Source organism: Myotis daubentonii, chromosome 3 (genome assembly GCF_963259705.1).
Source record: "Myotis daubentonii chromosome 3, mMyoDau2.1, whole genome shotgun sequence".
Lineage (NCBI taxonomy): Eukaryota > Metazoa > Chordata > Mammalia > Chiroptera > Vespertilionidae > Myotis > Myotis daubentonii.
The window spans coordinates 104,498,005-104,511,561 of NC_081842.1; the positions used below are offsets into that span (position 1 = coordinate 104,498,005).

At 47.1% G+C, this 13,557-nt stretch overlaps 1 protein-coding gene across 2 annotated transcripts in view; it reads right to left on the bottom strand.

Annotated features, from left to right (window-relative positions):
• The window catches only part of MED12L (mediator complex subunit 12L), a 394,672-nt gene extending 382,103 nt beyond the window's left edge, over positions 1-12,569 (bottom strand). Inside the window, exons 1-2 of one of the 2 annotated variants that reach the window (XM_059688123.1) lie at positions 12,187-12,569; positions 11,137-11,380 (exon numbers count right to left, since the gene is read on the bottom strand). In XM_059688123.1, the coding sequence (XP_059544106.1) occupies positions 11,137-11,235 (99 nt within the window). In that variant the 5' untranslated portion in view covers positions 11,236-11,380; positions 12,187-12,569. The remainder of the gene's footprint in view (positions 1-11,136; positions 11,381-12,186) is intronic. The other variant, XM_059688122.1, reaches the window with a different exon arrangement.
• Between the last annotated feature and the right edge of the window lie 988 nt (positions 12,570-13,557).

The window sequence follows — 13,557 nt, forward strand, 5'->3', positions numbered from 1 at the left end:
CCACCATCAATCTACCTACCAACTGTGTAAGCCAGTCCAAGACCTTTGAGGTTCCCAAGAACTTTCCAGCTATATATCTGTGTGAAGCCAGGTTTTCTTCATATTCTTCAGCCAAAACAACATATTGTAACAGACTGAATGTAGAACTCAATGTGAGAATCCAGACATTAAAGAGATTTGCAAAAATGTAAACCAATTTTCACTGTTGTGTTTGGGAAAATGGCTACTGTTCATAAGAAATATTTTCAAAATGAAAGTTTATTAATTTTAAATGAACTATATATATTTCTAAGATTTCTCAGTTTTCATTTCTAATACAGTAAATATGGAGATATAACCTACATAAACAAAAGCTCTATGGAGTCCTCAAAATTTTTTTTACTATTTTAAAGAGGTCCTAAGATCAAAAAGTTTTTAGCCTAAGCTAAAAATGTTGGTATATTCTTATACCCATCACTCTCTTTTCCATACTGTGTCTATCCTACCATCCAAATAACCTCTTAAAGCCTTTCTTCATTTCTTCCCAACCCCAATAGGCCAATAAACAAACCCCAAATGATGTCCACATCAAATCCTGGAATCTGTGAATGGTACCTTATTTGGAAAAGGGGTTTTTGCAGATCTCTATCATCTTAGATCACCCAGGTGGGCCCTACATCCAATAACAAGTATCCTTATAAAACACTCAGAGAAGAACAGACACACAGAGAAGGCAGCCATGTGAAGACGGAGGCAGGAAATACATTGGGGTGGGCACAGAGAAGCCAAGGAACACTTAGATCCATCAGAGGGAAGGGAGAATTCTCCCCCTAGAACAGTGGTCGGCAAACCGCGGCTCGAGAGCCACATGCGGCTCTTTGGCCCCTTGAGTGTGGCTCTTCCACAAAATACCACCTGCGGGCGCGCACGTACCATGCGATTGAAACTTCGTGGCCCATGCACAGAAGTCAGTTTTCGGCCTGGGCGAAACAAGTATACAAGACGAGAGTGGATGGGAGAGGTGGAAGGGGTCGACCTCAGCGAACGTGCCTCAATCAGATTGAGGACATTTTTAGCAAAGGCCAGCTTAGGAGTACCCTAATTAAGTTAATAACAATGTACCTACCTATATAGATTAAGTTGCAAAAATTTGGCTCTCAAAAGAAATTTCAATCGTTGTACTGTTGATATTTGGCTCTGTTGACTAATGAGTTTGCTGACCACTGCCCTAGAGCGTCCACGGGGAGTGCGATGCTAGACCAGTGATGGCCAACCTTTTGAGCTTGGCGTGTCAGCATTTTGAAAAACCCTATCTTAACTCTGGTGCTGTGTCACATATAGAAATTTTTTGATATTTGCAACCATAGTAAAACAAAGACTTACATTTTTGATATTTATTTTATATATTTAAATACCATTTAACAAAGAAAAATCAACCAAAAAAATAAGTTCGCATATCACCTCTGACACGTGTGTCATAGGTTCGCCATCACTGCGCTAGGCCCTACTGACACTTTCTTTGGACTTCTATTTTCCAGACTATGAAAGAATAAATTTCCATCATTTTAAGCCTCCCAGTTTGTGGTAACTTGTTATGGCAGCCACAAGAAACTAATATACCAACCACCAGGACTGGAATGTCAGTGACCACCTAGCTACTCAGTCTTTGCCTTAATGTGAGTGACCCTCAGAGCCACTGTCCCCTCAAACTGTGACCCTTAGTCATCTAAAATAGAATTTCCTTACCACCCTTGAATGGCACCTCATTGACTGGACCGTAACATCTAAACGTCTCAACACAGCATACAAAACCCCCATAACTTAATCACACCTTTCTTTCCTGTTCCAACCCAGCACCCCCACACCTGTACACCCACCATGCCTCAGGCCCACAGCTCAGAGCAAACCCCATGTTCCTTCAGGCCTCTGACCCTTGGCCCATGTTGGTCTAACGCTCTTCCTAGAATTAATTTCCTCCCACATTCTCATCCCCATCCACTCCTACACATCCTCCAAGTTCCAGACTCAAAAATCTAGGTCCTGTCAAAAAATGGGCTGCTCCTTCTTGTTGCCACAGCACTTTGAAGAATATCTGAAATATGCTATTGCTCACTCACGAGGCTCTAGCTCCCTCTACACCAGACTCTCTCAAACTTGGAACTACTGACATTTGAGGCCAGATAATCCCTTATTGAGGGAGGCTGTCCAGAACATTGGAGAATGTTAACAACATCCCTGGCTTCTACCAACTACATGCCAGTAACAGCATGTGTGCGCACATGCAAACATGGACACACAAGCACACACACGGTTCTAATGTTAGTGGGGGAGAGGGAGGTGCACCTCCCCCCGATGAAAACCATTGCTCTATACTGAAGTCTTTGGGGACCTAGGACCATACCCAATGCTCTTAGCATTCCTTTATTCTTACATCCATTTATACAAGAAATTCTGAGTCCCAGGTATGGGTCAGGCACTGTGCTCGAAGTTAGGCATACGGCAGGAAGTAAAAATCTTGGGCCCTGTGATCCTGAAGCCACAGCTGGCTAAGGGCCTGCAAGGTATTCAATAATATTGGGTGAATGACTGAATTTGTTTGGCAGGCATATACATACTAATGTTTCCCTCAAAGCATGGAAAATAAAACCCAAAGGCTAAATTTTTTCTCCACTTCTCAGGGCCATAGCATTGCAGAGTAAGGGGGAGACATTTCTATAGACTGCCATATAAGTGTTGCTCTCTGGAAGTGGGCAATTGGTACAGCTTGTGTGTTTGTATCTCCAAGAAAGCTACCCATAAGGAGAACCAAGATGGCGGCATAGGTTAATGCCAGAGTTTGCTGCCTTGAACAACCACTTCAAAAGTGAAACTAAAAGACAGAACGGACATCACCCAGAACCACAGAAACGCTGGCTGAGTGGAAGTCCTACAACTAGGAGGAAAGAGAAACGCATACGGACACTCAGAGGAGGCGCAGTGCTGAAGTCAAATTCTGAGGTGCGGAGTGCGAGAAGCGGGCTGGCGGCGGAGGGCGCGGTTGGCGTTTTCAATCGGGAGGGAGTCGCAGACTCTGAGCTCCAAATACGGTTGAGTCTTTAGGGACCCAGACTCAAACGGGAGAAGCGCGACTGTCTGGCTTCGGTCAGAGCGAGTGCAGCTTTCTCTCCGAGGTTTGCAGCGGTTGCTGGGACTCAGAGAGGCAGAGCCCCTGGGGACAGGACTGAGAGCCGCCATAACTGCTCTCTCCGGCCCACCCTGTTGATCCTGTGCGACCCACCCTGCCCAAGCCCAGCACAGAGGCATTTGCTGGATAGCCTCAGGCAAAGGCGAGATTAGCACCGCCCTAGAGGACAGAAGTTCTCTCACTGCTGACACAGCTGATTCTCATAGCCACTTGGCCTGGAGGTCAAATCCCCCCTGGTATTAGCTACAACAATCAAGGCTTAACTACAAGACTGCACACAAAGACCACTAGGGGGTGCACCAAGAAAGCATAACAAAATGCGGAGACAAAGAAACAGGACAAAATTGTCAATGCAAGATATAGAGTTCAGAACCACACTTTTAAGGTCTCTCAAGAACTGTCTAGAAGCCACCGATAAACTTAATGAGATCTACAAGAAAACTAATGAGACCCTCGATGTTATGATGGGGAACCAACTAGAAATTAAGCATACATGGACTGAAATAACGAATATTATACAGACTCCCGACAGCAGACCAGAGGAGCGCAAGAATCAAGTCAATGATTTGAAATGCGAGGAAGCAAAAAACACCCAACCGGAGGGGCGGAATGAAAAAAGAATCCAAAAATGCGAGGATAGTGTAAGGAGCCTCTGGGACAACTTCAAGCGTACCAACATCAGAATTATAGGGGTGCCAGAAGATGAGAGAGAGCAAGATATTGAAAACCTATTTGAAGAAATAATGACAGAAAACTTCCCCCACCTGGTGAAAGAAATGGACTTACAGGTCCAAGAAGCATGGAGAACCTCAAACAAAAGGAATCCAAAGAGGACCACACCAAGACACATCATAATTAAAATGCCAAGAGCAAAAGACAAAGAGAGAATCTTAAAAGCAGCAAGAGAAAGAAACTCAGTTACCTACAAGGGAATACCCATACGACTGTCAGCTGATTTCTCAACAGAAACTTTGCAGGCCAGAAGGGAGTGGCAAGAAATATTCAAAGTGATGAATACCAAGAACCTACAACCAAGATTACTTTATCCAGCAAAGCTATCATTAAGAACTGAAGGTCAGATAAAGAGCTTCACAGATAAGGAAAAGCTAAAGGAGTTCATCACCACCAAACCAGGATTATATGAAATGCTGAAAGGTATCCTTTAAGAAGAGGAAGAAGAAGAAAAAGGTAAAGATACAAATTATGAACAACAAATATGCATCTATCAACAAGTAAATCTAAGAATCAAGTGAATAAATAATCTGATGAACAGAATGAACTGGTGATTATAATAGAATCAGGGACACAGAAAGGGAATGGACTGACTATTCTTGGGGGGGAAAGGGGTGTGGGAGATGCGGGAAGAGACTGGACAAAAATCGTGCACCTATGGATGAGGACAGTGGGTGGGGAGTGAGGGCGGAGGGTGGGGCGGGAACTGGAGGAGGGGAGTTATGGGGGGGAAAAAGAGGAACAAATGTAATAATCTGAACAATAAAGATTTAATTAAAAAAAAAAAAGAAAGCTACCCATAAATAAAGGAGTGTCTCAATCAATAAGAAGAAAACTCTATAGGAACGTTCCCCTACACATGCACTGCCCACAAACGCCAACGCCAGGCTATCTATGCCAAAGGCCACAGAAGGACTGCGAGCCTTCCACCAAAACCACAAGGAGTGGAGTGCCTGAGCTTCCGGAGCATTCTTCCCTCTGCCTAAGAAACACCATCCAAGATTCAGACAAGCTCAGAGAAGACCAAGTGGTGAGCCGAGCAGTCCCCAGCTCACAGAGCTCTGCATGCCCTAAAATCAGAACAATTCTCATTGCCGGGGCAACGTGAGGGTGCTCACCAGCAGCGAGGCTGTTTACAGAGGAAGGCCAAGTAAAGTTGCAAGAACAAATCAGGACACACAAGTGTGTGGCCCAGATCTGCCTTAACAAGTCACGTTAACCTCTCTGGGACTCAATTTCCTTTTGTATTGAATGACAAAATTAGACTGCCTCTAAATTGCATTCTAGCTCTAAATATACCTGGTCTCCCCCCTCTCAAAATATAGACCCACAGAATCTCCCTCTCCAAACAAAACTGAACAGAGCTCTTCCTCCCTTCCTAATAAAACTCTTTTTGCCAAAAGTGGAAATAAATAAAGGAGCCACTTCAACTTCACCTCCGCATCTGAGAAGCACTGGGCAGGGTTCAGAGTGCTGCCACGCAGGCACTGTGTCTGCTGTGCACTCAGGAAGCCAGAGAGCAGGAGAATTCTGGAAAATGTGTATTCTCTGAAAAGGGGGCTCATGTTGTGATGATTTGAGTGTGCCAAAATTTAAATGGGAAGTACCATGACAACATTAGAATGCTTTCAGCTACAAGAAATTGACAACTGGTCCAACAATAGCTACACCACCTGGACATCTACCATTTTACTTAACAAGAAGTTCAGGGAGAGGTGGTCCCAAGGTAAATTCAGTAGCTTTAATAATTTCATAAAGCCACTCAATTGCCTCCTCTTGTACTGACTTTTCATCCACAGCCTTGTTGCCTCATGGTACAGAGAGACTCCTTGGCTCCAACTACCACATCCTCTTACTACTTTTCCAAAGACTGGAAATTAAGGAGCTATCAGGAATAAAGGGTACTCTTCCCCTGTGCCTGTATTTTTTTCTGTAAAGAAAAAATTCTTCTACACAAATCCAGTAGTAAATTGCCATTAAATGTCTCTAACCAGAATTAAGTCATCTGCTCGCTCCAAAATTCAAGAAAGGCTAGGAAAGTGAGATCTGGCTTTTCTTAAAAAACTTTTTTATAGGAAGTGGATAAGGGAAACCTGGGATAAGAATGATGGTGAAGCACCAGCCAAGTTTCTGCAACATAAAAGTAGACCCAGTGGTGTGCTGGCAAATGCTTCAAAACCATTTTTTTTTTTTTTTTTGGAAGGGGGTGAGGGTGAAGAGGGGGAAAAAGCAAAACAAAAAAACAAAACAAAACTCTAATTTGTAGCATTTGCCAATATCCTTGGTGTGAATATTCCCATTGTGCTAGATTTCAAACTACCAACCTAGTATTAACCAGCTCACAAAATTCCTGAAATTTTTATGCTCAGCAGGTACAAGCACACCACTGAATGTATACCTTGCACTTGGTAATAATTTAAGTTTACAATGCTCCTTCATATTTAAAACACTCTAGATGATTCGGTGGTATTCTCCCAGCTCATAGGTGAGGGAAAAGACACAGCACCCCAAATCACACTGCACATGTGGCAGAGCTGAAGTGCTCACATGAGAGCCCCCACCCCAACCCTACCACAGTTTGCAGCATCCGGTGTATAAGTGTCTGTATCTATATCCTATAATATCCCTCGGCCTAACTATCAGCTGAAGGGCTCTAGTTTGGTTAAGAAACAATAACAAAGACCAATTCCTGTAAACTCAGTCAAAGTTACCTAATAATTATTCTATAAGGTATATTCTTCTATGACAGTAGCAGTACATGGTTATTGTTACAGCTTAGAATACAAATTAGTACAAAAAAAGAAAAATCACCCTTAATCTCATCCTCAAGAGATAACAACTGTTTGAATGTGGGTGATAATCTTTTCAGAATATTAGACACACAGGGTGGGACAAAAGTAGGTTTACAGCTTTGAGTACGTGAAACACAGAGTTTATTCTTGAACTATCATTTACTAATTATTTTATTATTTTCCATGCAAACAACTGTAAACATACTTTTGCCCCACCCTGTATATTTTTTAAGAAGTCATGCTATTTTGCAATATAAAGACATTTTTCTTTATTATGTAAATTTCCCAAAACATAGAGACATAGGTTGAAGGTTGGTATAATGAGCTCTGCTGTGGCCATCACCCAGCTTCAGAAATTATCTACAGACATTTAAAAGTCAATGTTTCCACTTCCCTTCTCAGAGAGGAACGTGTAGGAGGCAGGCCTCTCCCTCTGGCTTTCCCCTCAGACTTCAGGCTGAGTCAGCCAGCTCCTTGCAGTGCTGCTGGGAGAACACTACTGAAGAGAACTCTTCATCATGCCACTCTTCTCATGGGTCCTTCCAACTTCTCCAATTCCTGTCTCGCCTGTCAAGAAGCCTCAGAAGTAGGGTTCAGAGCTCATTTTAAATACATCACAATTCTTGGAATTTCCAACTTCTACTAGCTCCATTCTTCCATGTCTGCTTTGCCCTCATGTCTAGGTGCACGCACCCCATGGGAGGCCCTGCTAACTGGTTTAACTAAAATCCTAGGACTGTGTTCATCCTCATCTTGCCCTACTTAGTACCCAGCCAACCCAGCAACTTTCAGACCTCACTTCCTGGCACTATATCTCCACAGGCACCAGCCCAAGTGAAATATCGAAAGACTGAAGGATAGCGGCTGCACCCCAAATTAACAGCTTTGCATGAGTCCCCAAAGTGCCCAGTTGAGACCCACACCCAGAGTCAAAAATCTCTGCAGCCCAGACAAGTTCAAAGAATAGCCTCATGGGACAAAACAAGAACTGCTCCCCAGGGCCCCAGTTTAGCCAAGTGCCTGCAGGAGGGAGCTGTGGATATTTAAAGACTGAGGAATAGAATACTACTCTGCTATAAACCATGCACAGCTGACAGAAAACAAGACTATGCTGGGAACCACGATTAGAACAGAACTTCCAGGGGAAAGTAGCTAAACTCATTTGCACTATTTTGTACCAAAAGGTACTAACACTTGGAACAGTGTCTTTGCCTAAAGATTCTAACACATCAAAGAGTGGGGAGCAGGTCAGAATAAGGGAGAGTGGTCTACAAGTTCTCTACAGATAAGACATAAACTAAAACAATGATAGTCAAACTTACACAATTAAAACGCACAGCTACAGTAATAAGAATACTTTCTACCAGGAGAGGTTTTCTCACACAAATGTAATGCTAATTTAGCACCATGTTCCTGAATTTCTCTGAAAAGCACCATTATACTAATTTACAAATGAGAAGTTATGCACCTTGCCCAAGACCACACAACTGCAAAGAGGCTGAACCAGAATTCATGTCCAGGTCTGTACAAATGGGAAGTCCACACTTCCTCCATTAATCAGCATTTCCCACAAGGCAGGACACACAAAGGTGGCCTTTTTTGTTGTTATTCTTAATCCTCACCAGCAGATATTTTTTCCATTGATTTTTAGGGGGGGTGGGGGGGAAGAAGAGAAATGAGGAGGGAGAGGGAGAAAAAGAGAGAAATATCATGTGAGAAACACATCCATTGGCTGCCACCTGAACATGCCCCAACCTGGGGTGGGGATTGAACCCAGGCACATGCCCTAGATCAGGAATCGAACCAGCGACCCTTTGGTGCACACGCTGTGGTGCTCTAACCACTGAATGCACTGGTCAGGGCAAACTTTTAAGTTCTAATATTATCGTCTTGTTTAAATCCTTACAGTCATGTGTGCATATGTAATATTAAGTAAATAAAAAATTTAAATTATAGACATGAAATAAATTTTACATTTTAGGTGTATACATGAAACACAAAAAGTTTCTTAAAAGATAATTTAAAGGAAACATTAGGATAAAAGAACAGGCGATACAGAGATAGGGTATAAATTCTGAGACAATACATAAATCACTGAAGCTTGTAGAAAACACTGCTCACCAGACCACCACACCACCACCCAAGAACAGCCAAGCACCTATTTGTTCCATACTGTACTCAAATTTGACTATAGTCACACATAACTCTAACTCTGCTCCAGGGAGATAAAATGTGGCTGCTTTGAGGGGAAGGGCACAACATCAGTACAACAATTTAGCACAAATCATCCTTAACACAGTATTGGTTGACATAAATACTGGTTTGGTGATCCAACTCCTCTGCTTATCTACCACACACCTTGATTAAGTCCAGTCCCCTTTTCTGGGCTTCAGTTTCACTTTGTCAAAAGAAAGTTACCACAAAAGTAGACTGTAAGGTCACTTCCAGTTTTAGAATTCCATAAACTGTTGCAAGATCCTAAAATCCCAAATTATTTTTTCCAGAATCATAGAGGCCCCAATCCTAAATGAGTGTCGATCTGAGAAATAAATGGTCAGTCTATGTTTCCAGAGAGCAAAGTATTAACAGCACAATATATGATAAAGTCCTGTGGAGTACAACACACTCTCTAATGAATGGCATCCCAGGCCACCATACCTCAACTGGGAATGCTATCAATTATGCTGCCCTCTAGAAAGATGTAGCAAGACATGAATTACAGGATGACAAAGATCAGTCAATCAATGTACCTGTCCCAAACAAAACTCTAAAAATTTCCTGCCACTGCCCTTAGCCAGTTTGGCTCAGTGGATAGAGCGTTAGCCCAAGCACTTAAGGGTCTTGGGTTCGATTCCTAGTCAAGGGCCACGTTCAGGGCACTTGCAGAAGGCAATCAATAGATGTGTCTCTCTCACATTGATGTTTCTCTCTGTTTCTCCCCCTCCCTTCCACTCTCTCTGAAAATCAGAGGAATAATACCTGCGATGAGGATTAACAACAAAAAATTTCCTGCCGCTAATTTTTAAATTATTAATTTTCATTACATTTGGTCCTTCATGTGTTGTTTCCAGTCATAAACAATCAAGTTTATTCTGAGTCAAGGAGAATAAATGGGAAAGAAATCTTTAAAAATCTCAAACTTATATTAAGCCTCATCTGAAAACTACCTGTAAAACTTTTCCAGTTCAATTTGAATTACTCCACAGATGCTCAAACATATTTAGTGTGCTAAACTTCTAAAAGTTGTCACTCCTTATTTTTCAGAAACATTATTAACAGTTGGACCAGAACATTTTTTCTCTATTATTGAAATAGATACATTTATCAAAAGGGAAGTCTTAAGGGAACCCTCCTTGCCTTCTTTACAGAGCCCTTTCTGTGATGTCAGTGGGCCTGTAAGCTTTTAAAATAAGGTCTTTAGATTCCAGAAAGAAGTTCTGAAATGCGCTCACTTCTTGTTTAGCTGAAGAAAATAGAGGATGGGTGGGCTGCAACTGACAAACTCAAAAAGCACAGCTGGGTAGCAGGTAATCTTAAAAAAAAAAGCAAATCCCTGAGCAAATTGTGTAGCCAATGTTGATCATTATAACTGGAGAGTTGTTACATAATTACTTGTTAACTACTGACAGACAATACATGGCTACCAAAAGCCACGGTTACTCTAGCCATTGAAGACAGTGTAACCAGTGCACCAGTCAAGGTTTCTCCAATTAATTTCGGGACCTATTCCCTTCCAAGGTAACCCAACTGCTTTTACATATACAAAACAGACTCCAGCAATTAAGCCAATAGCCTCTGCGGACGAAATCAGTGTTTCCGGTAATATTGATCTTTAAAGGGGAGACGAGATATAGAAAGAAGTAGGTTCAAAGAACTAAATACTTACCACCTCGATAAAAAAGACTTCATTCTAAACTGGAAATTTTGAACAGAAAAGCCCCCCTACACACACACACACACACACACACACACACACACACACACACAGGCATTCGCCTGGTTCCTGCTCAGCTGGCGCAAAACACAAGACCTGTATCGGATGCACCCCATTCCAACATTTTCCAAAAAGTTTACGAAGATATACCGAAGCGGCGGGAAGAAAAATTAAGCATGCAGAAGCGGGGGAGAGCGAACTGGAGGATTATGGCAAAGAAGAACCGGATGAAGCGCCCAGCAATGCCATGCAAGGCCCGCTAACCGAGTAGTGACCCTGCACTGCACCGGAGGAGCAAGCGCCCCTGTGGAGCGCGGGAACTGACAGCCTTTCGGTTTATGCTGCCCGGGCGAGGGGGGCGGGGGGGGGGGGCAGTCCCCAGCCCAGCCCCCGCCGCCAGTCCCCTCCGCGACCCTTCCGCTGCAGCGCTGCCGTTGCCCGCTGGGCCAACTTGGCCCCGGGTCAGCGCTGCGGACCGCGGCCCCGGTTGCCCGGGAGGCCGCCGGCGCCCTTACCTCCTTCTGCTTGGGGTCCTGCGGGTAGACGTCCGGCGGCCCGAGCCGGGGGCGTTTCAGCGGTCTCTGCTCATAGCTGAGAAGCCCGAAGGCGGCCATGATCTCTCATGTTAACCGGCAAAATGAATGAGAGTTGGAGCTGGAGCTGGAGCTGGAGCAGCCGCCTCTGAGCACCAGGGAGCAGCACTTTGCAGACAGACTCCCTCTCTCCCCCTTCTCACTCGCTTGCTCGCTCGCTGTGGCGCTGCAGGAAGAAATAAAGCAGGTTGGATGCTGCCTCTGCCAGGCACGCAGACACGCACTGATGGGGGCAGCCTTCGGCCGGCACCCGGCTGCGCTGGAGCCCCAGGACGCACCGCTTTTGTGCCGGCGAAGGGGCTGCCTCCAGACTCCTCCCTACACACCGGGTCCCCAGGGGGAGGAGAAGCTGATGGGAACCTGCGACTTTTTCCCCCAAAGGACCCAAACCCACCCCAGTCGGACGCAGGGCAGGGCGTGGGGGAGGGGCCGCGGGAGGGAAAAAAAACTTTTCTCGGCGCCCGGGCGGGTGGCCAAGTGTTTGCCCCAGGCAAGGGTGGCCCTCCGGCCCGGGGCGGAGGTAGCGGAGCGGCCCGCCCCCGCCCCTCTTCCTCGGCGGGGATCCTTTGCGGCCGCCACGCGCCCCGCAGACCTCGCCACCTGGGCGCGGAGCCGGCCGGGGCTGAGAGAGAGATAGGCCTGGAGGGGATGGGGAGGCAGGGATGCGGCCGGCGAGGAGGCGGCGGATGCCTCCCGGACGCCCGCTGGGCTCCGGTGGCGCACCGGCGGCTCCGGGCAGGCGCCGAGCCGCGCAGCAGGCGGTCGCGGCGGCTGGGGGGGCGGGGGGGGGCCGTGCTCACCGTGGCGCGGGGCCGACTTAACCCTTTGCTGCCCCTCCAGGCGCTGGGGAAGGGGGTGAGGAGGGTTGGTTGAGCCGACGGGGGCAGCCATCCCGCGGGCGTCTCCGGCCCCTCCAGGCCGGCGCCCTCCTCCCCGCCGCCGCTCCTCCTCCCACCCACCCCAACAGTTTACCTGTTGGTCCCCCGCTAATGGGCAGGGGCCGGCGGCGGCACTCCGGCGGCCGCAGCCTCCATGATTCGGGTTGGGATGGGGGGTAGGGTTAGATTTTATTTGTAAGATATCAGTATCGTCGGGCCACCTCCGGGGACGCCGCGAAGTTTGCGGCTGTCTGGGGGCGGCAGGCACGCCGCTCGCCGCCGCCGCCGTCCTCGCCCCCGGCCCGGGAGCGCGAGCTTCCGAGTTGGCGGACGGCGGCGCGCCGGCTGCACTGAGCATGCCCAGCTCGGCGGCCGGACCGCGGAGGCGGCGGCTGCGAGCGCCCGGGTCCACCGCTCCGGGTTTTCGCAGCCGCAGAGCGCGCAGCCCGCGGCTCCCGGCGCCGGGACCGGCCCCGGGTGAGAGCGGACGAAGGAAGGGGCGCTCCGGGACCCCGCTCCGGGCCGCGGGCAGCGCCGTCCGCCGCGACCTCTCCTGAGGTCGCTGTCCCCGTGGCCTGGGCTGAAAATCTCACCTGCGCGCGGCGTGCGGAAGGCGGGAGGTGATACTCCAGGGGAGACCTTAGTCCTCCAACCCACCCGCTCTCCCCGCTCGTTGCGGGGCGTGGGCACCGAGATGCCGGGCCACCTACCCGGAGACTGCGAGGCCCGAGCTGCGGCGGCGGGCCCGGCCCTGCCCGAGGGATCCCGCTGCAAGCTGTGCCCGCACTTGGCTAAGAATGATGGCTGCCACTTATGGAGCCTTCACTTGGTGCCAGGACCTTTGACAGTAAAGGTCTCTGACCCTTAAAGAAACCTTACCAGGTTTTACTGTGCCCTTTTTATAGGGAGAGAAACTGAGTCAGCTCAGGGAGGCCCAGGGACTTGCTCAGAGCCATGTAGCCTGATCCGAAGTTTCTGACCCATTCTCCTGGGCTTGCATTGGAAGTACAGGGTCCTGAACTGCCCGTGACTGATTGTGTCACGTTCCCACACCGTAAGGAATTTCTCGGCCCCTGGTTCTAACCTCTGTAAGATGGCGGGCAGAATGTGATCCAAAGACTTTGTACAACGCCTGGCACATAGTAGGTGCTCAGGAGATGTTGGCCAAATCTGAGTATCTACTTATGACTGTAAGCAAAGGGAAAGGAAGAAAAGAGTAGATAAGGCAGTGCAGTAGAAGCAAGTTTCTCACTCCTGACCTTGGCCTAATAGCACCAAGGCAGCCTGAGGCCAAGTCACTCCTGTAATTGTTTGGCTTCTTATTTTTTATTTTTGTCCACCTTCTGCACCCACCCCACCCCAATGACTTATCTTCCACTGATGCCCTGGTGTAACTTCCAAGCTGAACTTGCCCTGTGACATAGGCATCTATCAACTCCTCTTCCTTGCTTGAAAAAAACAAGTT